Below are 25657 nucleotides of genomic sequence, written 5' to 3'. Positions count from 1 at the left end.
GATGAAAGTTTACTTTAGGTGTTCAAGGACTGGCTTCATTGTACTTTGCATTTCTATGTCACCACTTGGATTATCATACTAGGTCAGTGCGGTGCTCATTTCTATCAAATGGCATCCATGAAGTCATAAAACAGAAAACTAAGAATCTAGTTTTTGGCTATTGTAATATTGTGGTGGAAAGTTTAGTGTGAATTTCTGTTTGTTTGTTTAATATACCTATTAACTGCGACCTCAGCTTTTTGCCCAGAACTACTTTGGTTATGTGTTCTGCGAAATATTAGCATTTGGTGTAGCGTGCAAGTAGATTTGCCTGCTCACCAAGTTCGTTGCTTTCAGAGGTGGTGGTGGTGGTGATGACTGTTGTTTCTTCTTACCAGCTGTGTGTTCAGAGGCACCTGTGCATGAGGAGAAGTTTGTTCTATGGCCTCAGAGCTGGGTGCCAGGGAGGATGGCAGCTGCTCAGAGCTGGCAAAACCCCTTTATCTGCAGTATCTGGAGAAAGCGCTGCAACTGGATCAGTTTTTACGACAGACGTCTGCAATCTTTAACAGGAGTATATCCAGGTACCAAAACCTTTTGCATTTTCCGTTGGGAATACCAAGGAAAGACAAGCATTTTTATTGTATTGTTCCCAGGCAACACCATACTAAGGGTTTAGTGGTGACTTGTTCATTATAAACTCTTCTCCTTTAAAGATTTTGCATTGTGCTTCTCTTAGCTCACACTGATAATTCAGTGTGTTGCCAGCCCACGTACAAATTAGCACAGTGTTTTAAAGCTCTTTTTCATAGCTGAGTGGCCAGAACTTTCTTTGTCTGCAAAAAGTAAGATGAACAAGCACTAAGGTGATTTTTTCAGGGAGATGGCCTGTAGCCGTAAGTGAAATGCAAAGACTGTTGTCAGATGCAGAATTTATATGTAAGTAAGTTGTAGCAATGAGAAATGCGTCATCAAGGTATGTTTCTGTCCCAAAACAATTTACATTTAATTTCATCAGTGTTTTGGAATTGCAGAGTTACAGAACTGGTAACTGTGTGGGTAATAGATAATAGGTATATTTACAAGCATGTAGTAAGATCCACACAAGGAGTAGAAAAAGTATAGCTTTCTATTTCTCACGTGTACAGTACTGCTGAGGATGACAATATTGTGCTTTGATTTGACTTGATATTAGTTTCTTGCTTAGTTCATGCTTCTCAAATTAGATACCTAGTTAAAGACTGAAGGTGCAGGTTGATAGCATAGCCAGCCTGGTCTGATGATTAACTACTTCTGAGGGGTTAATGGGAAATTATTAACAGCAATATTTCTAATGTGTAAAATTACATCTGAAGCTGTCTCAATTCTAAAACCTTTAGACAAATGGCCACATGTAAGAAAGTTGCATGGGTGTCTCCTCTTTTGAATATTTTCCTTTCATTGTCACCGTATTACGTATCTTCTTGCAGCGATGAAAGTGAAGATGGATTGGATGACAATCCTTTGCTGCCTCAGTCTGGGGATCCCCTGATGCAAGTTAAGGAAGAGCCTCCAAACTCTTTGCTTGGGGAGTCTTCTGGAGCAGGGAATTCCGGGATGCTGAACACACATTCCCTGAATGGAGTACTGCAGCCAGGTGGGCATGCACTAGGTTGAATCTCTGCATTCTTTGGGATAAGCTGGGAAAAGCATTTTCTTAAGAACATTTTTTTTTTTTTTTTTGCTAAACAGAACCAAAGTCTGAAAAAGGGAGCTTGTATAACTTTTCCAAACTGAAGAAAAGCAGAAAGTGGCTGAAGGTAAGAATATTGGAAAGAAATGTAGCTATTACAAAATAGTGAGTAGAGTTCCAGTCAACACCCTGTAGACAGCGGTGAGTGATTCCATCTTGTCATCCGACATAGATCATGGTGTAGAAACATGCAAGCAAGCAGACAGCAACAAGAAAATAAGTTGAGCACTGGTCAGAGCAGTATCACAAATTATCACAAATACAGTAAGTTTACAGTAAGTTTGTTTGTTCTCATCTCAGTAGTCCATTTAATTTTACTTTATACATACTACTGAGAGCTCAGAAAGCTAGACTAATGTGTTTTAAGAGCTGCCCTAAATCATGTGATGCAATTTAATTGATGCAAAATCTCACACTGAAAAAGAGGCATAAGGTGATACAGAGATGTAGTAATATTTTGTGTTGCCGAAAAGAGGGCTCCAAATGAATTCTTTATCTTGTTCTATATTGGCTTGTTGTTTGCTGTACTTTTTTTTTGTGAGGTAACTGGAGCTAGTATCCCTTGCTAAGAAGAAAGGAATGGTTTTTTTGTTTTGTTTTTCCCATATTAAGAAAAAACACTTACCAAAGCAAAAAATAGATTCTACAGAGGCTTCTCATCTTGGAAATGGAAAGAAAGAAGAGTATGTGACAGCTGATAATGAATATTGTATTAGACTTTGGGTAGAACAAAATAGAATTATAGTCTCTGTAGATTTGAGGCTTTCATTTTCATCGTGTAGCAAAATGGACAGTAGGCATTTCAATTTTGGTGAGCAGCAGCAGCATTTTAGTTAAATTTCACAGTGAGTATACATTCAGAAATTTGAAGTAATTTTAGTACACTGTCCAAATTAAAATGAGCTGTTACGAAATATATTAAATGGACATTTGGGACTCGGCTGAAAATTTGTTTCTAAGATGAACTCAGTACAAGGTCCAAATGAGGATGGAAGGATAGAGTGGAATGGTGGCTTTATGCCATCTTTGCATTTTCATTGTACTGTAGCCTTCTCTAGATAGCAAAAACAGGTTGCCAAGAGGTCAGACAAGAGCCAAACCTGCTGCAGCTGTTGCAGGTGGAAGTGGTAGAATAGCAGGACAAACTACAAATAGGGTAGGAAAGTACCTGCAACCATACATCATAAAATGCCCCTACTGGTATCCTGGATTTTCTCACTGCTGCTTTTCTGAGACCACAAACAGACAAAATGGATTCTAAAATGACTTAACTATCACCAAACTAACAGAAAACTACCTCCCACCAAATCAGAAAATGTGTATTAGATTTACTGCTACACAGTACTGTACCTCAGAAAACTATTTTCCATTTGAGGCGTTTCAGATGGAAGACACTTTGTAAATGCTAAGTATTGTTGTTGGGCCAGACCTGCAGCCCTTTATTAGGTAAAGGCTCAAGAGTGCTTTGCATAAATAAACAATTCAGTATAGGGACTTGTGATTGTTAAATTAGTTTCCATTTATTCTTGTTAGAGTATCCTTCTGAGTGATGACTCCAGTGACACAGATTCACCAAGTGATGAGGACGGAGAGGAGGAAGAAGAATTTTCTCTTTCAAGGGAGGAACTTCACAATATGCTGCGATTACACAAATATAAGAAACTGCATCAAAGTAAATATAGCAAAGACAAAGAGGTAAAAATCCAGAATTTTTACATTTCCTTGATTTTTATTCTTTCCTTTAACTGCATTCTTGTAACTGCTCTTACATTTTTATCAAAAACCGTAATATTTTGTAGACTAGAAAATATCCTGTTGTTTGGTAGACTAGCACAATCTAACATCCGTTTCAGACAAGGGTTATTTAATTAAATACAGACTGAAAAGCTGTTGATGCCTTATGCTGAGAATCTGTCAATAATTTATGCAGCTAATGCTGGCACATGTGTTACATACAGTTTCCACAATGCTCTGTCCCAGTCACTACAGCAAATATAGGGTGCTAGAATGCAAGATTTGGATTATACATATGAAAACTGAGGTGCTGTGGGTTAAATACTAATGCAGGTAGTAGCTGCTGTTAAAGACTAAAATTGTATATTTAAACCTGAAGCAGTGTACTTGCATCATCTTGCATACGTTGAGGTGACAATGAAAGGGAGTTCCTAGTTTTCTTCCTTACTGTTTTCTGTCATTCTTTGAGGTTTTACTTGACTTTCTTTTTTTCTTTTTTACCTTTCTTTTTTATTTTGGATTTTCTTCTCATATTCCCTTTTTCCCCCATCTTATAAGAAAATAGTCTGCTGCATTTCTGCATTTTTCTTAATATTAGCCCAAATTCTATGACTGTTTTAATTCTAATAATATATTTCTCCAAATCATAAGGGCTTTTGCAGAAATTATTTTCACTGTTGTTTTGAATTGCACCAGAAAGTAGTCTCAGATGAAGGAAGTTATCCTATTCTGCTATCAGAGGATGTGTCTGAAATTAAAATTTGTCTCCTTGTTTTGTATTCTTTTGAAATTTCTCCAGAAGAGTGAAGAAATATTTTCGCACCCAGGTCTTTGCTTCTGTCCACTTCTTTCTTTTGTTTACTTGTTAAGTTCTAAAGCGAGATTCTGTTAGCTTCTTGAAATACCACATAACTACACAAATATTCATACACCCAATTTTTACACAGGTCATAACTTTTGTTAGATTTTGCACAAATATTTATTTCCAGACTAGTAAGAAATAATATCCAGTGGAAATAACCAGGGTATTGTCAGATCAGCAGTACACAGTTACGAAGGGGGAGGAAACACATCTGTCCAAAAAAGTTTGTTTATACTGATGTTCTCACCTTCCAAAAATCTTTTATTAACTTAATAGTATGCTTAGGTTTTAAACAGTTAATTTCTGACCTGTAGTGTCTTTAATTTGCCTGTTTATATGTAACCTGTGTGTAGTTGTTGAACAATGCTCGGAATATACTGACTTTTTTCATAATTTGGGGAAAAAAAATGCTGAGGCAGCTATATTTTTGCTTGGCAATCTGAATGTTCAAGTTGTTTGTCCTTGCGGAAGTCTTTTAAATGCCTTTTATCTAAACCCGTCCTTTTACATCCTTTGGAATGGTAAAGTAGAACACGTATGTAGTTTGGGAATGCAAGCAAAACAAATAGCAGGTCTGTGATTGGACCACTTCATGTAATGTGCTATCTTGCTGGGCAGCACCACTATGGGAAAGATGGAGCAGTATGTTTTGAAAGTGTAAGCTTCACTGCTTTCCCGTCTTAACCTAACTGGGTGGGCTTGGCTCCCAGTGTAGAACTTGGAGGCCACCTCTGGGAGCAGTGGTTTCACTTTGGACACTGTGTGATCCTTGATAACAATGCTAAATAGGGAGAAGTGCATGTTTTCTGATCTCTTATTTATGATGAAGATCTGAACTTGTTTACCTGCTATCTCTGTTTTCTACTATACCTATTTTCCATTACTGTGCTCATTTACATCCACTTCAGTTGCAGCAATATCAGTACTACAGTGCGGGACTGCTGTCTACACATGATCCTTATTACGAGCAGCAGCGCCACCTGCTAGGGCCCAAGAAAAAGAAGTTTAAAGAAGAGAAAAAATTAAAAGGTAAAGTCACTAACCTTGTGGTTTTAAGTGGCTGCTGTGATTAAACTTCTATCCTACATTATTTCCTTTGAATAAACATAAATATTCAAAACTTTTGGGTTTTGCATGGAAATATCCAGTTCTGTCAAAGAAAAAATCTTCAGAAAATACTGTGCTTTTATCTTCTGGCTTCTAGAAAGCTAGGGTGAAAAAAAGGAATGTGAATTGAGAGTTCATGGCTTTAGATTTTCTCCATGGACCTCTGAATCTAGAATAAGAGAGTTATGCAGTAAGTACCTTATAGCTTTATTCATTGCTTCGGAATCCATAAATACTGTTGTGTATCATGGTACGTTTACTCAGAGTTTTTTGAAAACACGGTAGTTCCTTGAAAAATGTAAGAACTTACCCAGTACCTGATGCAGTTATTCCTAAATATGTAATTCTAGTGAACAAGAAATGATAGGGAGTGAGAGTGTTTTCTGGAAATTAGAGGGAACTCAGAATTGATGTCCAATATGAGTTAAAATAGAATTACTTCTGTAACCTCTCAGCTGGAGTTTCTCAGATGCATGTTTGCCAGGAAGTACAGTTTCCTTTCTTGACTGAGCTGGCAGCAGCTGTAAATCTGTAAGGAAGCAGGAAGAGAAGGCTATGAACTGTCAGCGTAAGGTGAATTCTCTCTAGTGCAAGTACTTAAGTTTGAGCTCTGTTTTAAGAGGGCTATTTTGGGCTTCCTTCCTTCCTATCTTTCTGCAAGTTCCTTTAACTGTGTATTTTTTTTTCCTCCAATAATCTTGCAGCATCCATGATTTTGCATACTCACAAACAGTATTTTTAATATCTGATACCAATATCAGTTTCCTCTGAAAGCTGGTATCTGTAATACGTGATAACATGCCAATCTCTTTCGACTGCTGAGAAGTTTGGTTTGAGACTTATCCTACCAAGTGCTGATGTTGTTACCTTTAAATGTCTTACCTTTACATGTCTTTAAGTAGAATTTTACCACAAAGCAAGAAATATTGCACCAGGGCCCAGACATTTTAACTCCTAAGGCATGTTTCCCTGGGTGGAAAAATTGCATTTCACCACTCTGTTTATTAAACAGGAAAATCTTTCCATTATAAAGTGATGAGGAAATATCTAATATGATAAATGGATGGTACCAGAATTGGATGTTTGACTTTTTTGTTGGTTCCACACATAAATTGACTAGGATAGTTTACTCAGGAAAGATGCCTGACTTAAATGTATCCCAAAAATAGAAAAATAAATTTATTTTTATGATCATTGTTGCCATGCAGGCAAGTTGAAAAAAGTAAAGAAAAAGAGGAGACGGGATGAAGAACTCTCTTCAGAGGAGTCACCACGACGCCACCATCACCAGACCAAAGTTTTTGCCAAGTTTTCTCATGATACACCACCACCTGGGTCCAAGAAAAAGCATTTGACTATCGAGCAACTTAATGCACGTCGGCGGAAAGTGTGGCTTAGCATTGTTAAAAAGGAGTTGCCAAAGGTGAGCTTGGCTAATGGCACTAGATCAGTGATGATGGCAAGAAGGTGAAATAGAAAATTAACTTAGTGGGGAGCTGACACTTGGAAAACCAGAGTGAAGTAAGACCTGATTTTTCTGGTGGTCCTTAATGACCAAACTCATATTCTGTAATTGTAAGCGAAGTGTAGTTCGAATTTCTTGTCACCAGTGATACCTAAGTGGATCATGCAGTGCTTTGCCACTGCTTTCATTTGGCTATCCAACCCTTTTCTTTGAGTGGTACAGTAAACTCTAGCTGGTACTCCTGCTAATCTACAGATAGCAATGTAGAGCAAAGCAATGTCTAGGTTTTATATAAAGTTCAGGAAAGGAGTGTTTCAATCGTTGTAGCATGTGGGGTTTTTTTAAACTTATTTCAGAAACAGTCTGGGGAAAAATGTTTGTGCTATTTACAGGACGAGCTTCAGGCACATTTGAAATAGAAAGCTGGGTTCACTTGTCGCCAGTTTTCTGAGGTGGGATCAGAGTGGACCTTACAACCTGCTTTTTGGAGTTCACAGTTTGAATTCTAGAAGTTGAATATGAGTGATGGCTATAACATCCTTTATGAACTTATAAGCTAGGCAAAGGATATGTGCAGTGTGGTAGACCTTATTTTTTCAAAAGACTGATTTTGATCATGTGAAGAACATAGGATCTGCATTAATTCTTAACATCTTTGGGAAACAGTGGAAATTTTTGTTTTTTACTTCAGTGATAACAGTGGAGTAGGAGAACCCTGCTTTGCAATAGTAGTAATTAAAGAAACAATCCTGAAAAAGGAGATGGTTTACATGCTTCCTTCAGGAGTTGGAATACATTTATGTACACCTTCAATAATTAAAGGTGAAAAGCTGTTTCAGTCAAAATAAAAAATACTTGCGGTACCTGTACCCAATTATACAATAGTGTGCATGGCTGAGATTGGCACTTATATCTGCTGAAGGCTGGGTAGTGATCTTTTAAAATACTGTGAAGCCGTTATCCTTTAACTAATTTTGAGATGGTATTCTTTTGTAGGCATACAAACAAAAAGCCTCAGCTCGCAACCTTTTCCTAACCAACAGCAAAAAGGTAAGGGGTGTTTAGCTTTATACTGTTACTTGTACTGGATGTAATAAGCAAACTGTAACCGCCTTATGTTTCTTCTCTTTCTTATAATACTGACTGTACTAGCAGGGCAGTATAGGAGAAGGCACTGTATAGAAGTAATTTGTCATTTAATACAAGGCTTTTCATTTTTTAGGTGTGTCATTTTGGTGTGTTTCATGAGCAACAGATGAAACGAGCAACATGAATTTCTTTCATGAGATCTTTTTGGCTTTCATAAAATTTAGTTTGTACATTTTTAATTTACTGATCTTTGATGCAATAAATTAATGACTTCAGTGTGCTTTATTGGCTTTTGAACTGCCCATCTATCCGCTAGCTAGAATTTGCTGGTTTAAGCATTCTTGTTTCAATCAAAGGGACTCTTGGAATCTTAAATGTGTTAATTTACATAAATATATATAGGAGCTGAGATTAAAAATAGAACAATTTTCTGCTTAAGTGATTGCAAAAGGAATTTATCTCCTCATCAGAGTCTTCTCTGAGAAGTGTCATTGTTTCTATCTAGAAGGCTTTACTTCAGGAACACTTGGTAATGGCTTTCTGAGCATTTTTCAAATGTCCGGTTCATTTATATGGCTAATGAAAAGGTAATCAAGTATATGGCTGAGAATCATCAGAGACAAGATGATGTAGGAAATATTCCGTTTTGTATATACATTATGAAGAAAGGGAGCATTTTCTGTGTAAGGGATGCAGAAAACAGGACCTGCGTGTATTTATTTAAGAAACTTTGCTGTAGGTAGGTTCTCTCCTATGATCCTCCTTAGCTAGCAGAGAGCGGATTTCTTTGTGATGTCCAGGCAAATAGCCTGTGATTATTGTGTTTGTAGGTATCACAAACTGCATTTTAGCAAGTGAGTGATGCAGCAGTCTTAGAGGTTTTGAAATTCCGCTTTTTTTGCTTCGTTTTCGTTTTGTTTGATCATTTGAAATCTGTGTTTTAGAATTGTTGATGTGCAAATTTTAGTGGAGGAAAAAAAACCTGTCATAAACATCAAACCCAGCAATTTTGACTGTTACGACAATTTATTTATACTAGAGCAAAAAATTACGTTGTATTATGCTTTTTCATGAGATGGTAGGAAAATTGTAGGATGCTCCCCTACTTTTCAGTATATTAACATGTGAATGGGATTGTATTCCACCAATACTGCTATTGTGGCAGCTTTATTAAAGCAGTGAGAAAGCGTGGGTACCACAGAAGAGTGTCTAGAGTAGATGAGTCAGAGTTGCAGGCAGGCCTTGAACTCTGGTCTCCTGAGTCCCTTTCAAAGACCTACGCACCAGATCAACCCTTAAAGTACCATGCCACGCTGAAACTGTCTTCAGGTTTTGTCTTCTCCACCATCTCAGGAGGTTTTTGGAAGTTCACGTTCTCATGCCATTTCAAAAGCGTTACTGCTGAGTAAAGTATCACAGTTTTTCTCTTCTGACAGATCAGGCTTGGTTGTAATTAAATTTGACGTTGTTTATTGCTGGCTTTCTTTAAAGTCTGCCCATTTTACCACTGTTTCCAAAACGTTATTTCGCTCTAGCTTGCCCATCAGTGCATGAGGGAGGTACGTCGAGCTGCTATCCAGGCCCAGAAAAACTGTAAGGAAACTCTACCACGAGCACGTCGTCTTACCAAGGAGATGCTTCTCTATTGGAAAAAGTACGAAAAGGTGGAAAAAGAACATCGCAAACGAGCTGAGAAAGAGGCTCTGGAGCAACGCAAGCTGGACGAGGAGATGAGAGAGGTACAGCAAAAGCACAGATTGCTGATAATTAATCTGTTGAGGAGACACAGAAGTGACCGGATAATCTGAGTTTCTAAACCCAGGCCATGAAATGCAGTTATTTGTTCTGTTTCAGCAGTGTTCCGTGTATTTCTACTGCTATCTTAGAATTCTTTACATAATTCTTCCAACGTTAGCTAGAGCTGATAGAAAAAGCCTTCAAACTACGTAAATTCTTTATAAGTGAATGAAATGGAGAAAGGGATTAGACAAGCAGCGTGTCTCACAGACATACATAACTCAGTGTTAGTAAGGTCCAGGCTTTTGTGATGGTTTGTACATCATTCTGGGTCCAGAAGGCAAGCCACGTTTTCATGCACATTGAATTTTTTTTTCTCTTTTTCCCCCCCCTGCTGTAAACTGATATCATAATTTATACATGGGGCACAGAATTTTTTTGTGATTGCTTTTTTCTTGGCTAAATGACAGCTTCACGGACTCCCTTACAGAGTAATAGGGGTTGAATTTAAGAAAAAGTTTTCTTGCCAAAGCTCTCTAGTGGATTTATGGTTGTTACCTTACATGTGTGGTGATGAGCTCAGGTTGAATCTTTAGAATACCTTATCTTTAGTTTAATGCTCAAGTTATGCTTTTATTTATTGTGTTCCTCTCATTCTTGCAAGTTCATAAGCATTTTGTGAAGGTTTCAGCTGACCTAGATTAAGACAACTTCTAACTATAGCATTTTTTAACCAGAACCAAAGAACAGAGTTTCTACGATGTTTTGCTGAACCCCAAACCATGATAATATCTCAACTGCGTTACCCAGTGATGCATTTCACATACTCTACCATAATTCTCTTTACTAGTAAATAACAGAATGTTGGAGTTATGTTGTCATGAGAGGTTCTTTAAACTTTTCAATTCTTTTACTATAGACCACTAAAATCCTGTTTGTTTTTGTCAATCTTTTAATTTTTCAGTGTAAACAAAACTTATAAACTTTCTTTCATTAGATTATGGTGTTCTTTGCCATGATTACTGAATTTAAAAGAATTTTTCATTTACAGCAATTTTATATTTATATAGGTGTTTATGGTGGTGGTCAGTGTTCTCATGTGTAACTAGTATTCTAGTATTTTGATATCACAGTGATGTGCATAATAAAATCTCGATAGATTAGTTGTTGATACATTAATAGATTAAAATTTTTTTCTTTAGTTATATTTTAAACATTAAACCTTTGTCCTGTTTTTTTTTCCCTTCATCTGTTTTTTGTAAACCCTCTTGTCTTAGGCTAAGAGGCAGCAGCGAAAACTTAACTTCCTGATCACACAAACTGAATTATATGCCCATTTTATGAGTCGTAAACGAGATATTGGACACGATGGAATACAGGAGGAAATCCTACGCAAGCTGGAAGACAGCTCTACCCAAAGGCAGATTGATATTGGCGGAGGAGTAGTGGTGAACATCACCCAAGAAGATTACGGTAAGCGATTCATCTACAATCCTTCCTGTGCACTCTTTTGAAATTTACTGTACGCTGCACGTTATCTTGCAAACTTACTATTTCAAGCACAAAATCTTTCTATGTCAGAAGCACTGCTATAATTGCTGGAATTTATCTGTGTGTTAATTTGGGTGGTTACTGCTGCAGAGCTCTAACTTGGAGATGTTGTTTTCAGATAGTAACTATTACAAGGCCCAAGCTCTGAAGAATGCTGAGGATGCTTACCAGATTCATCAGGCCCAGGTATGTATTTTTTGGATCCATGAAGTAGAAGAGAAAGCGGAGTAATTGGTAAAGGCCACAGAACCAGGATCTTTCATAGCAACCAAGTCAATTAGGTTTGTTTAATCCTGGGTGCCAGATTTGAATTTAATTCTATTGCCACTTTCTGTGCTAAACAGGTAGGAAACCAGAATATAAAGATTTGGGCTATAGGAACAGGCTTGTTTTCTGTTAGTTTCTGGCAGATACCCTATGTCTTAATGTGAAGTGTAAAGCCTTTTACTATACAGTTTCTTGATAAATTAATATGTTCATCATCTTATGCATACTTTCCTCTTCCTGTTTAGACCAGATCATTTGATGAAGATGCAAAGGAGAGTCGGGCAGCTGCTTTACGGGCTGCTAACAAGTCCGGTACTGGCTTTGGAGAGAGCTACAGTTTAGCAAACCCATCTATCCGGGCAGGAGAAGATATTCCACAGCCTACTATTTTCAATGGAAAACTGAAGGGTTACCAACTGAAAGGCATGAATTGGCTGGCCAACCTATATGAGCAGGTATCTTAGTACATCTTGCAAATTTTTAAAACTTCTAGGATTATTTAAGTAATTAGAGTAAACTTGGTCAAAAAAAATTTAATTGTTTTAAAAATAGACAGCATATACTAAATCTGTAATGTCTTTAGAAGAAAGGAAAGTGTTATGTAAGCCACCTATCAGTATTCTTGATTATTTAGGAAATAACAACTTTGAATGGGGCATTAAGTTCAGGATTCTTTATGTGGATGTTTTACAACTGTTTATCACTTAGATTATACACTGAGGAAACTTTTGCTGCTCGGAGCTGCATGTTGTTTTAGCTGGTAAACTGCAGACAGCCTTGTCCTTGTGTGCGTACCCAGTTGGCAGTGTGATCGCAAAGTGCAGACAGGCTGAGGAAAAAAATCAGCCTGAGAAAGTGCAGTTGAGATAAATTATCTCTTAGTAGAAGACGTAAGAGGCAGTAAGGTGTTTCAGAGTTGTTACACTGGGGCTGCTCTCCCTAAATTCAGTGGCAACTGTTCTGCTAGTCCTGTATGGATTAAAAAATAGTAAGGTGAAAGGTGTTCATTTATGGATCTTTTGCAGGGCATCAATGGAATCCTGGCAGATGAAATGGGTCTGGGTAAAACAGTACAAAGTATTGCTCTCCTTGCACATCTGGCTGAGGTAGGTGGATTATAGCTTATTCCTGGTCAGTATGCTTGATAGAAGATGCATGCTTTTCACATATTTGAAATAAATTCTGGATTATAAAGCTTAAATGTCTTAAAAGATGTTTTAGCCGTGGCATTTCCCTTTGTTTTAAAGCTACGCCTTTGAAAGGGGGTGTGTGTGTATGTAGATACCTGTGTGTGTATGTTGGGGGGGGGATGTCGATGGGAGGGGAGAGGGGTGTATGTGTGTGTGGGGGGGGTGTGTGTGTATATAGATGTAAGTATATATATAAAAAAAAATGGAATTTTCATTTATTCACAGCGTAATATCTTTCCACTTGCACTTAATCTGAAAGCCTGATAAGAGAACAAATTGTAGACTTCATGGTTCGCTGACTTTTACAAATCAGAGACAGTTGTGGAAATGAAGCCCAAATTCTGAGCTTCATGGCAGTCAGCATGGGTTTCCATATTTGTGGGTTTTTTTCAGGAAGCATAGTTATTCTTCTGTGCCAGGGCAGACAAACAAAACAGAAAAAAATAACAGGAGCTTACTTCTTTATGCAGAAATAGATACATTTATTTAAAAAAAAAAAAGTCTTGATTGGCATCCAGTCACTTGCCTTAAATAGGAGTGATACTGAGAGCAGAACTAGCTGCAGTAGTGACCAAATGACAGTTATGTGCATTTGTTTATGTTCCTTTTGATACCAGTTCACTGGCACTATCAGCCACAATAGTGGAAGACTGTGCAGAGCCAAAGGCTCTTGAGCTCGTCTGTATGGAAGGGGTAACAGATAGGCTTGTCTCCCTGTTGCACTGCAACTTGAGATTTTTGGAAGCCTACGCAGGGCTTTTACTTTTTCGGGCTCTCCCTTCTGCAGGCCAGCTTGTAATTTCCAATACACTAATGGCCCAACTTTGTTATTCACCAGAGGGCATTCTAATGTGATGTGATGGAGCAAAGCTTGCCAGCGCCACCTGAAGTTCTTTTCCTCCCCAAAATGACAGGGGCTGTTAGTAATGTGAAGATGGCAACTTTCAGAAACAAAGGAGCAAGCCAGATTGAAACGGTGGTGGTTGTTCTGGTTTGCTGTTATGAAATAAGTCTTAGTTAAACATTAGGTCTGCTCTATTTGATTCTGTATCGCCCTGCCATGCTGGGAGGAAGTTTTGTTATGTTGCATGTAGTTCCCTCTCTTATATAGCCACTGCCATTTAGTAGTTGTAAAGCTGTATCAAACTCTTTTGTGTCCCTTCCCCACAATTAATTTCTGGATGTCTTTTTTTTTTTTTTTTTTAAATTTGTATATTCCAGAGAGAGAACATCTGGGGACCTTTTTTAATAATTTCACCTGCCTCTACTCTTAACAACTGGCACCAGGAGTTTGCCAGATTTGTACCTAAATTTAAGGTAATAAACATGTGCAAGAAAGTTATTTCTGTTTTCTCAAAAGCAAACTGTTTTGTTCTCCTGAGTTCTTTGCCACATCTGGATGCCTAATTACCTTGGAATTTGAAACTCTGTAATGGGCCTGATTCTGATTTTTTTTCTGTCATCCTGTTTTTTCTGGAGCATTCGATTATCTAGGGTTTAAAGATGTTCTTATTTGAATCATATGATTTTCCCTTTGCAAGAGCTTGAAGACACCTCCTCAGTGAGGAATTAAAGTGGGGCAGGGAGTGGATGTTCAGTTCTAACGTGTGGGCCTGGCAGCAGATGCAGTCTTATGTACTTATTTAGGGTTAGAGTAGTGTTTTCAGTCATTCATATCAATTTGGGTAAGATAAAATTGTATGTGAACAAAACTGAACTCTAAATAGATTAGAGGGAGAGAGAATGCAGTTGTTATTACAGAAAAATAGAAGAACCATAGACATACAACCAGTAACCAAGAAAAAGGAGAGAAGTGAGGCACAAATAAATAAGAACAAAAAGATGAGAAGTAAATAAATTGAGTTCTTCAGGTATATTGTGAATGTGAAAACATAATAAGGTAGAAAGCAAGGAATGATCAGCTACTGAAAGGCAAGCTGTTTACATATTCCCCAGTGGAAAACATTGCAAAGGAAGATGTGAAACGAACGTGCACTGCTGAAACAGTGCTGAAATTTTAGAATTAAAGATAGACAGAAGTGTCAGAAGCTTGCAGTTACATCTGCAAAGAAGAATAGATTATAGCTTAAATATTTAAGTTGTTAACTTAGTAACCTTTGATATGAAGAGGTCTTGATCAGTTTTTTTTTAAACATTGGATTTTCTTTTTTACAGAGAACATGTAAGAACAGTAAAAGACACCTAGTTATAAGTCACGGGTATACCAGTAAGATCTGGGCAAATTGTTTGAATCTCTTGGCTACTTAATAAGGTGGAAGAAAAGACTTGGAAGTATGACTATAAGTAATATTTGATTTCTTGATCTGGGGTAGGGCAGTATTAAAGGACTTGCCTTTTACCAAATAGCTTGCTCTGCAGATCCCTGATGAGACCATATGTTGGTTATGGTGGTGTATAGTTTGAGGTATCTATAAGAGGAGTAGTTGTGCTAGAACATAATTCAATACTGGATGATTCAAGTGGCTTATATTTTGGCATAAACTGGGATTACTGAGACTTCGAAGAAACTGATGAAGAAATAGAAATGCTTAGGTTAATGAGGAGTTACTTTAAAAAAAACTAAAAATAATCCATCTACGTATTTGCATAGCCCATAACAATAGGGGCCCTGATGAAAAACCCTGGAATAGAAAACATTAGAGCAGTTGGCCATTCTACCTACTTACTCTCTCATTTCCTTTAATCAATTCATTGTTTAGAATAGGCGAGCAACTGTTTATGCTTTCTCCTCCTTATGAATGAAATACAGAAAATGTTTCAAAAATGCAGTCAAGATGCTTGTGAAAAGATAATTTTCCCTTTTTTGATTTGAAAAAAAAAATGTTTCTGTCATTATATAGCTGTTCTTTGGGTTTATTGCATAATAATGTTTACCTCATCCATGGAACAGAACATTTTTTGAAAAGAACTTTTCTAAACTTAGGATTGTTACATGTTTACAACCCTGATCAATCTTTTTCAACCAGTTTTGTTCCTGCTTCTAATCATACACAAGTGTTTCTAATCATACAGAAGTGTGTTGTCAGTTATGCTTGTAGCAAATCACAGTGAATTAATTTCGTCGGGTCCGTGGCAGAATATGTAAACTAAAAGGCAAATCACTTTTTTGTTAGCCTGATGGTTTTTTACTAGCATCCTTAGTTCAGAACAGTTGGAAGAATACTCAGGTAAAGGCACTTTGAAATTTGGAGCTTGTCACGTGAAGTGTGGAGATGTTTAAGACTGTTCGCAACCTCAGAAACCAGCGTTCCTCACTTTCAGTCTTAGTTGAGAGTAGCCCTCTCATCAGGCAGAAGGTGGCAGTACAATATTATTAACCAGCAGCTGGTTTCGGTGCACTGCCGAGATCTGTTCTGAGTAATAGGACCCATGAAATTCTGAGCTATAAATGGATTAACAGATTCCTCTGGCAGAAGTGCTTACTTTTTAAAATTTTTATATTAAATATGTCCAGGCCAGATGTTTTACCTTTATCTCAGATTTTTGGGGACAGTTCTGAAATACAAAACCAGCGGGACAACTGGGAATGTTAAACAGAACAGTCCACTAGTCCTGTAGGGTTAACTGTAGCTGTTGAGGGCAGACTTCTTTCTGCCCTAAGCAAAGTATCATTTTTAATTTTTAGAAAAACCTGACTAGAAGGTGTAACATGCTACTGAGCATTTTGAAATTCTCGCCATAGCTTGATCTAGTCTTTGTACTAGGCATAAGTTGCTTGATACCTTTGCCTGAAATGCTCTGTTTCTAAGTATTTTTAAGTGCTTTCTGATTTTTCTTTGCGTTAAGAAAGATAATTTCCCTTTTCGTCGTTTTGGAGAAAGAGGTCTGTCTTACTTTGTAGAATACATAATATAAAATTCTAGAGCAGGTATATCTTTATTTGAAAATAATGTCCTTCTATTTTTGTACTGTTCCAGGTGCTACCTTATTGGGGAAATCCCCATGATAGAAAGGTGATCAGGAAGTTCTGGAGTCAGGTAATACTGGCATGCCCATGTGCTTCGACCATGTTTGTTATTTGTGGAGAGTAAACCAGAAACTCTTGCTACACCCCACCAAGCTAAATGATGTGTAGATGTAGAGTTCTGTTTCTTCATCCATGTAACAGCGTTTTCAGTAAGATAACGAGGTAGAAGGCTTCTATTGTGCTGGAGAGCAAAACAGTACAGGGCAATTCAGGGCAGTATGGAGTTGGGTTGAAGAAACTAGAGCTCTGTAAATAAAGCAGGAAGTTTCAGTGTCAAGGACTGTTTATTCTATTTGAGTAACCTAATTCAGGATGCCCAAGTCTAGCATCCCTGCAGGCCTGTCAGATTGTTCCTGATTTAACAACAGCATTTTGTAGGGTTCAATGCCTGGGTCTTGTCTGGCACATTAGGAAGCATCAGAAATTGTTCAGGGACTAATGGGCTGAAGTCCAGATCCACCAGTTGAATAACCGTGCTGTAATTAATTAAAAAAGTCAGCTGGGGAAAAATGCAGTAATAATGAGAAAAGATTATGAAACAGAAGTCTGAAATTACAATATACACAAGTGAACTCTTCACAATTTACATTATGTGGCCATTTGTTTCTTATTTTGTGGTTGTAGAAAACATTGTATACTCAGGATGCTCCTTTCCACGTGGTGATTACCAGTTATCAGCTAGTAGTACAGGATGTGAAGTATTTCCAGCGAGTGAAGTGGCAATATATGGTGCTGGATGAAGCGCAAGCACTCAAGAGTAGCTCCAGGTAATAAATTAACTGGAAACAAAATCTTCCCTTTGTGTCAACCTCTTGAAGAAATATTGAGAAAACACCAAGATTACACAAATGGATAGAAGTTAAAATTGAAACACATAAGACCCTTTAAGTGTCTAACCTAGTTAAGTATCTGTATAACTCTATGACGCTGGATTGATCCACTATTTTTTTGCATTTAGATTTTCCTTCTCCAAATAGGTAAAACGTAATTTAAAAGTAATTATGGAGCAGAAACTTAGGTGAGGTACAGGACACTTAAACAAAACAGTGTGAAATACTGTTCACCTTCTTTCCTGACTACTCACAGAATTCTGCCTAGTGAACAGTCTGTAGTGTTTAGTGTGTATTGCTTATATTGGCTCCATTAAAGGCATTATTTTGATTCCTTCTTCAGTGGCACTTCCAGACACAAATGAAGGTCAGAACCCTGTGAATACTGTTGGCTGCAATAAAGCCCAATCTTTGTCGTAAGACTCTGTGCCAGAAGGTTTTCTGGTTGTTTTCAAGTAATAGATTTATCCGTCTTTACTTCTGTAATTGCTTTCCCATAACCTTTGCCCAAGTTGCCACTGTACACAGTAAGTTAAAGACTGCTTTAGATGCCGACTCGTTCTGACCAAAGTCTGTTTCTTCTGCATTCTTTGGAAACTGCCCCTCTAAGAGGATTGTAATGTATAGCTCAGCACTCCTGCCACAGTGGCCCATACACTTAGTGTTGTAAAGTCTGAAAAATACATGACATTCTGATTCATAATAACTGTTTCTTTTGGTAAGGTAATTATTCTGATGATGAGATTTTATTAGTATCCAAGCATTTGTATTAAAAATCAGTAAAAAGATACTTAGAAAAATAAAATAAGTTAGGCACGTTTCTTTGTAATTTGTAAAAGGTTACTTTTTCCTGTAATTGTCTTTCGAAAGACTGGGGAGTAGCTGTGACAGTTTTACCCAGTGACCTCAAAAAATCATTTGGGAAGGTTACTGGAAGCAATTGGTCTTAAAATACCTTATGTTTCTTATCCTTCTACAAAAAACAGTTTTAATTATTTTTCTTAATTTTAATCATCAGTGTTCGTTGGAAGATCCTGCTACAGTTCCAGTGTCGAAATAGATTGTTGTTGACTGGGACCCCAATCCAGAACACAATGGCTGAGGTATTCGGAAGCTGACAAAAGTGGACTTTTCTTTATAACAAGAATATATACTAAATATATGTGAACAGTTGAGAAACCTATTGTATTTGTGTGGTTGTGGGATCATGCTTCTAGCAAAACACTAGCAAACAAACATGGAATCAGCTCTGGGAGGGGAAAAATTGAAAATGTGCCACGCATTCAAATAAAAATAAAACTGAAGATACCTGATGGTTAGTAATACGTAGATTACAGGATGAAATCTAATTCTTGTGGCCGGAAGAGGTTGCGGCTGGGTTTTTTTTTTTAGTTTTGTCATGTCTCATGATGTAGTAAAGTGATTTTGTTCATGAAGAGCTGCAAGGGTTTGGGATCCCCAATTACCTTGTCCGCAGTAGGGTGACTTTTGCTGATCCACTGTTTTCTCCTCTCCTCTTAGCTGTGGGCCCTGCTGCATTTTATCATGCCAACGCTGTTTGATTCCCATGAAGAGTTCAATGAGTGGTTTTCTAAGGACATAGAGAGCCATGCAGAGAACAAATCGGCCATTGATGAGAGTGAGTGCAGCATGTAACTGCAGTAGTTTTTCTATTAAAAATCTGTTGCCTTTTCTAACTGCTAATGGATAAGCTTTATCTCTCTTTTTTTGTGTGAGAAATGTCATCTAAAGTGAAGGGTGCATAATCGGATTGGAATGTTATGGATTGTTGTCCATAGTTCATGTCAAGGTTTGTGTTTCTGAGTGTAACATAGCATGTGTAGTGAATAGAAAAACATGTAGTGAAAATGTTGATTTGCTGCTTGTCTCCAGTCCTCTTCCTTCCCAAACACAGGAGAGCAAATATTTTGAATATTTGTAAGTTTCTACAGAGCAGAGAGATCTTGGAGATCTCCTGAATGTGTTACAAGCTCTAGACATAAAAATTATGACACAAAGCACTAAACACCTTTTGAGCTCCAGAAGAAAGGCATAAAAATTCTTTAAAAGAAAAAAAATTTCGTCATAGTAAGTTTTAGGGGATAATTATGTAGAAAAATCTAGCTAGGTAAAATAGCTGATTTGTAATTGGAGTAGAACACAGCACAGTTGGAACTTGTCACAAAAGTAAAGGCTTTAAGAGTTCGCAAATACCCAGAACTTTGTTTTTACAGGTTATCGTAAAGACTGCAGTTGTCTGTCAGTGCAGGATGCCCTGTTTTTGTGATGCTGTAATTTTGGGAGACGAGACTTAAAACTGCAATGATCTCTTTTCATGAATTAGCAGTGTCTCATCTGATACTTTCTTCTTCACTAATACCGAGTTATAAATTTAAGCCCATATTGTTCAGCCCAGAAGAATATAGAACACATAAAATGCTTTAGAAGTTCATTCTTTGAAGCAGATCTTTGGATTCATAAGTTAAACAGTGTAGCTTGGCACTCATTTAAAAAACGAAAAATCAACAGAGAAATGCCAACTCTGTGCTGTAAGAACTTATATGGGGGAAAATGGCTGAACAGTAAGGGACTTAATTTGTAGTAGAACACCATATAGTTTTCTTCTTTGCTGAAGTAATTGTTCCTTCTTCCCTATTCGCTGTATTTCAGACCAGCTATCCCGCTTGCACATGATCCTGAAGCCTTTCATGTTGAGAAGAATCAAGAAGGATGTGGAAAATGAGCTGTCAGATAAGGTGAGAAAAAGTATTTATCTGGGATGAGTATTTCAACTTTATTGTCATAGCTCTGTTCTCTAATCTGATTTTTGCAAACTCATTTGTCAGTCTGCATACCTGAAATTTGATTGTAGACCTTTCATGGACCTTCAGTTTCTGGCACCGTGTCCCAGCAATCTCATTAGGTGTGAATGTAACTGAAGAACCCCTAATTAATAAACTTTTCTCCTAGGGAAAACATTTTGTTAACAGTTAAAAATAAAAAATCTTTAAGCCTGATTAAGTTGACAGAAATACCACTAATTGAAGTGAAAGAGATTGATACAACAATGATTGGGTGATAAACATCTCCAGTTGCCTTTGTGGAGGATTTGACATGGATTTCAGATTCTTTCTGCTTGCTTATAAAGAGCAAGAAATACATAGTGGCAACATCATACTCTTATCTCTTGTTAGTCTCTTAATTTCATGTGGATGTTAGCAATACTGGATGATTTTGTGGTCAACGTCCCCAGGTTTTGGGACCACTGGCTAGGAGTCATCTACTTTGTTCTGATGTGCTTATTAATTTTGAAACTAGAACTTCCCACGGACATTGTTGTTATGTGAGGCACTTGTCGTTATCATGGGCTCCTGACACCTGTTTAAGATGGCTCTAAATGGGTAGCATTTTAACAGTAGGATAGTAAAATTGAGGTCAGAATTTAATCTGATCAGCTGCAGACGTGACGTTTTCAGAGCTTCTTGAGAATCTGTTTACTTAGTTGTGCTCATATACTTTTAAAGGTCTGTGTCCTACCTCATTACCTAAGCCTTCCAACACACACCTATTGGTTAAGTCCTTCCCAGGTTGGATCCTGCAATACAGATATGAACATGACTGCCTGTGTATGTATTTTTTGAGAAAGTTGCGTTTTCCTTAAGATATGTTTCTCTCTGCTTTGTGTGTACTGATGTGGTCATCCTCCATTTCAGAGATAGAAAAGGCTAAATCTTCATTACTGTTTTGCAGATTGAAATTCTTATGTACTGCCAGCAGACAAGTCGACAGAAACTGTTGTACCAAGCTCTGAAAAACAAAATCTCTATTGATGACCTCCTGCAGTCCTCAATGGGCACTACTCAGCAAGCACAGACCACCACTAGTAGTCTCATGAATCTAGTCATGCAGTTCAGGAAGGTAAGGCTATTTTAAATAATAATTTTTAAAAAGTATAATCATTCATTAGCATAGAACTAAAATACGGCTTCTAGAAAACTATATTAAAAAATTTCTGGCATAGGCAAGCAAATTTGCATGCAGTTCAGTTGTGTTTCTGATGCAGTGTAGCATGATGTTGGGGTAGAAGAGCTTTAGCCAAATGGTGCATGCATCTGCTAACAGATTTGGTTCCAAATGGGTTGTTGAAGGAAATCGTTCACTTGGGAAGAAGAGGCAATAGCTGTTAGGTGAATAGGAAAAGATATGATGCAGTATTCAAATTTGAGTAGATACACTAAAATAGCTGTGACAAACTAATCAAATTAAAGTTTTAGTGATCAATAGTCATAGTTGATTTGGGGTGTAAACGCTGCATCAGATTAAATTAATTCCTCCCAGTGTTTAACATGCTCTCTTTCTTATAGGTATGCAATCACCCAGAGCTGTTTGAGCGACAAGAAACTTGGTCTCCATTTCACATCTCCCTAAAGCCATACCAGATTTCAAAGTTCATCTACCGTCATGGACAGATCAGGGTCTTTAACCACTCACGGGACAGGCAAGCCTACTCCACTTCCTCTCCAGCTTAGCATATTTAGTGTTATTACTTAAACTTATTTTAACTTTATATGTGCTAATTAACTCCCTTACCTGATGTACTTAAATGACATTGGCCAAGCAATGCACTCCCAGTTTTCTTTTGTTCATTCAGCTGTTAAGCATCTGATACCTGACGCTTTTTCTTGGTGGAACCCTGATCATAAAATATCCCTTTGATGGAATAAGAAAGTCAGCAAAAGGAATTTAGAATTGTTGCTGATGATGTGTAATAGAATTAAGCTTTAAAAGAATTGTTAAAAAAACCCAAAAAACCCTGGTTTCCCTTCAGTGTGTTTTCATGTTTAAGGAAGCTATCAGTATCTGTCTGTTGTGACATGTATATCATGAGCATCTGCCAGTGCCCTGACAGCTTTTAAAGCTTATCTTGGATGAATAGAAGCTGCCCAAGTGCAGTTTGCTGTTTTCTCCGACTGTGGCAATTCTTGGTTAATTTCGTTTGTGTTCAGTTATGAGAAATGCTCAGGGCAGAGATGAGAAAGAGAGAGAGATGTTTGAAGATAACTGTTCTACAGCGTAAAATGCAATTCCAGAACAACGGTGTGTCTCAGTGTCAAATTAACAGTAGTGCATGTGGACTGATGATGCTTTTCTCTTACTGCCATGTGATTCCAGATATCCAGAGTGCTGAAATACTTACAATGAAGAACTGAATGGTTGCTCTGCATTTTCTGCTGATTGTGTGATTGAACATTGTATGTGTTAACACCTTCTTAGTGATTTTGTTTGGTTTTGTTGCTTTCATTTTCAGGTGGTTACGGGTTTTACTTTCGCCGTTTGCACCAGACCACATCCAGCAGTCTCTCTTCCATAGGAAGGGTAGGTTTACAGTCCTGGGAAGCAGGCTGGGTTGCACATTTGCATGTGATGTTGTAATATGTCTTATTCAAGAAGAAGGACTGAGAGGCCAGATCAGTTAGTCCTCTGAGATAATCTGATTAGAACTTGTTAGAATTCTGTTAGCATTTGTACTTACACATATATTTCATTTGCTCAATGAGGAAAGGAGGGAAGCAGCTGGAAGGATAATCTATGGACGACTTGTTATTTAGTCGCTGCTTAATTCTACTGCAGTCTCTTGTTCCATTCCTTCTGTCCTGTTTTAACTTGCTTCAAGGGATTCATGCTTTCTTTTTGGTCTAATGTGAATTTTTCACAGATTCAATTCAGAGAAATCTTGGATTCATTTCAGTACATTCTGTATTGTATGTTAAACTGCCAACTTCTCTTTCAAGTAAAAAGTAGATGAGATGCAAATGACCCAGGATCTAATCAATGAGCAAAAAAACCCACATAAGCTGCTTGTTTTGACAAATACAATTTATTATTAAAGGTGATTGCATTTTTTTCTCTAAAAAGAGCTAACTAGATTGCTCAGCTGCTTGGGTGGGAAAAACTTTGGGAGAAAAAAGCAAGAGAGATACTGGCTGCATTACTATGCTGAAATCTGTTGGCATGGACCTGTTCAGCTATGCAAAACCCTTTTCAAGTAAGAAGAACCAGATGCAGCTATAGGAGTTTGCACTTGTCTGTAACTCTCTAACTTTCCTATGTCTTGCTGATTATTCTGGTTTCTGTTTGTTTTGGCATCCATAATAGGCTTTTTCTTGGGGACCCTTTTTGGCATTCCATAAAAGGAAAATAATTTTGGGAATATAATTTTTGTGTAGCAGTTAAAAAATGAAAAGGTATGAATGGTACTGGGGATATGCAGTGGACATGGGTGGGCCTGAAAGGCTTTCTTCTTCAACAGTGGAACACATCTCTTCGGCTCCCCATCCTTCACTGCAGTGTATCCATCATCCTCACCATATCTGTTGTAACCTGTTGTGCCCATACTCATATTCCCCTACCAGTTCCTACATCTCCTTCCAACCCATTTGACTCACTGACTGGGTAAGAGGGAGCATGTTTGACAGGCATCCTGAGGTATGCGTGTTCTGGTCAGCTGTCTGGCAGATACGTGTTTGGATTCGCAAACGTGTACGCTGCCTTTTGATTCTTAGTAGGCGAAATCAATGTCCTTACGGGCTGCATGGTTTTCTGGCCTAGAACATATTTGTCTTTCTTGGTAAATGCCCTTCTCTTGCCCTGACTGGAAAATGAACTGGAACTTGGAGTCAGGCAACAGTGATACAGATTAAATTTTCAAGTATTTCTAAGAGATCTAGGTCAAATTAGGATCTCCTGTTTATTCACCTAGATTTGTCATATGTCAGAGAATGTGTACCTTGAATTGATGAAGTAAATTTATTGTTTCCAGCTATGAGTGTCTGTGAAATGTGTTGGCCTAACTTCAGTATTTCTGTGACATAGGCATCAATGAAGAAAGCTGTTTTTCTTTTCTCCGGTTTATTGATGTCTCTCCAGCGGAAATGGCAAACCTCATGAATCAGGGACATTTAGCCAGGTGAAGACAACTTCTTTTTTCTCTTTTACTAATTATAGGAAAAGTACAGGTGATGTTAGAGGCATCTCTCTGTAAACCTGCGTTTCCTATGCCTCCTAATACTATCATTTGTATATTGTTATCTAATATTATAGCAACTTATAGAGTGTTCCTCCAGCTACAGGGCACCATTATGCAAGGCAATTTTTATGCCTCTGTCAAAAGAAAACCTCTGTTACAAAGATTTGACATTGTAGATACACAAGACGGTCAAAGGGCAACAGAAGAGTTTGCTTAGGATCACACTGTAGGTTGCTGGCATTATCAAGCGCAAAATCCAGACTTTTGAAGGCCAGTTTATTGCAGTGCTTATCAATTGCACTTGAGCGTATGTTTTAACACACGTGGAATAAGCTTGTGCTGTGATAGTTGTTCTTCAGCTCCGAGCCATATCGTCTACTTTCCACATGTTCTAAGGCGTAGGCTTAGGGTAATGGATTTTTAGCACCGTGACCTGTATTATCTTGGAAGGGGAGGTGATCTGTTTAAGTTATAGTGTACTCTTGACTGAAGTTAGATGGTGACTGTAAGAAATCTTGTGTTGTGGTTATTTTGGTCTACCGTTTCTTGTCTGTGTTTCAGTAACATAATACAAATTTCTCTTGATCTATCTGAATGATCTTTATGATAAATTCTGCATTCATTATGCAGGTTGTTATGAGTAATTTGTATATGGAGCAATTTACCGAGAAGTCAGTGCAATTTTAAGTAGTAGTGATTAACTCGGGTTTGACCCTTTTAAATTAAGTGCTTCAGAGTGTATTCTGATTTAATCATTTAGATTAGTTAAGCCACCTTAGAAAAAATAAAAATAAGAGTAGTGTAATTGGAAGATGTCTAGCAAAAATTGTTTCCTTTAAGTTAGGACGCTGTAAGCCTGAAATTCTGAAAAAACATTTGTGTGAAATAGAGTTACGTTGTAAATATACTCAAGCCTTTCTTTCACAAAGCAGTGAATAAATGTGTACCTACTGTGTTTTGTTTCAGATGGTTAGCTCTTTTCCTGTCTCTGAAAGCATCCTACAGGCTCCATCACGTGCGCTCCTGGATGGAGACCGAAGGGGAGAAACAGCAGGGGTCATGTTGTCTGAGGAACAGGGATTTCTTGCTTGATGTAAAT

At 37.6% G+C, this 25657-nt stretch overlaps 1 protein-coding gene across 1 annotated transcript in view; it reads left to right on the top strand.

The window, feature by feature from the left end:
* The first annotated feature begins 370 nt into the window (after window positions 1-370).
* Window positions 371-25657, top strand: part of INO80 (INO80 complex subunit) — a 58159-nt gene continuing 32872 nt past the window's right edge. The window contains 23 exon segments of the mRNA XM_009574027.1: window positions 371-563; window positions 1449-1615; window positions 1711-1778; window positions 3245-3406; window positions 5216-5336; window positions 6623-6837; window positions 7876-7929; window positions 9504-9707; window positions 10983-11178; window positions 11375-11442; window positions 11769-11978; window positions 12549-12629; window positions 13935-14030; window positions 16652-16711; window positions 17326-17468; window positions 18550-18634; window positions 19053-19170; window positions 20202-20287; window positions 21282-21449; window positions 21896-22029; window positions 22840-22907; window positions 24405-24498; window positions 25525-25657. The exon segment at window positions 25525-25657 is cut by the window's right edge and continues 12 nt beyond it. Of these exon segments, the coding sequence (XP_009572322.1) occupies window positions 421-563; window positions 1449-1615; window positions 1711-1778; window positions 3245-3406; window positions 5216-5336; window positions 6623-6837; window positions 7876-7929; window positions 9504-9707; window positions 10983-11178; window positions 11375-11442; window positions 11769-11978; window positions 12549-12629; window positions 13935-14030; window positions 16652-16711; window positions 17326-17468; window positions 18550-18634; window positions 19053-19170; window positions 20202-20287; window positions 21282-21449; window positions 21896-22029; window positions 22840-22907; window positions 24405-24498; window positions 25525-25657 (2874 nt within the window). The 5' untranslated portion in view covers window positions 371-420.

The sequence above is a fragment of the Fulmarus glacialis genome, unplaced genomic scaffold (assembly GCF_000690835.1).
Source record: "Fulmarus glacialis isolate BGI_N327 unplaced genomic scaffold, ASM69083v1 scaffold37993, whole genome shotgun sequence".
Taxonomy (NCBI): Eukaryota; Metazoa; Chordata; class Aves; order Procellariiformes; family Procellariidae; genus Fulmarus; species Fulmarus glacialis.
Note: the sequence above shows the minus strand (reverse complement) of the source record. Positions and strands in the feature narration are given on the sequence as shown.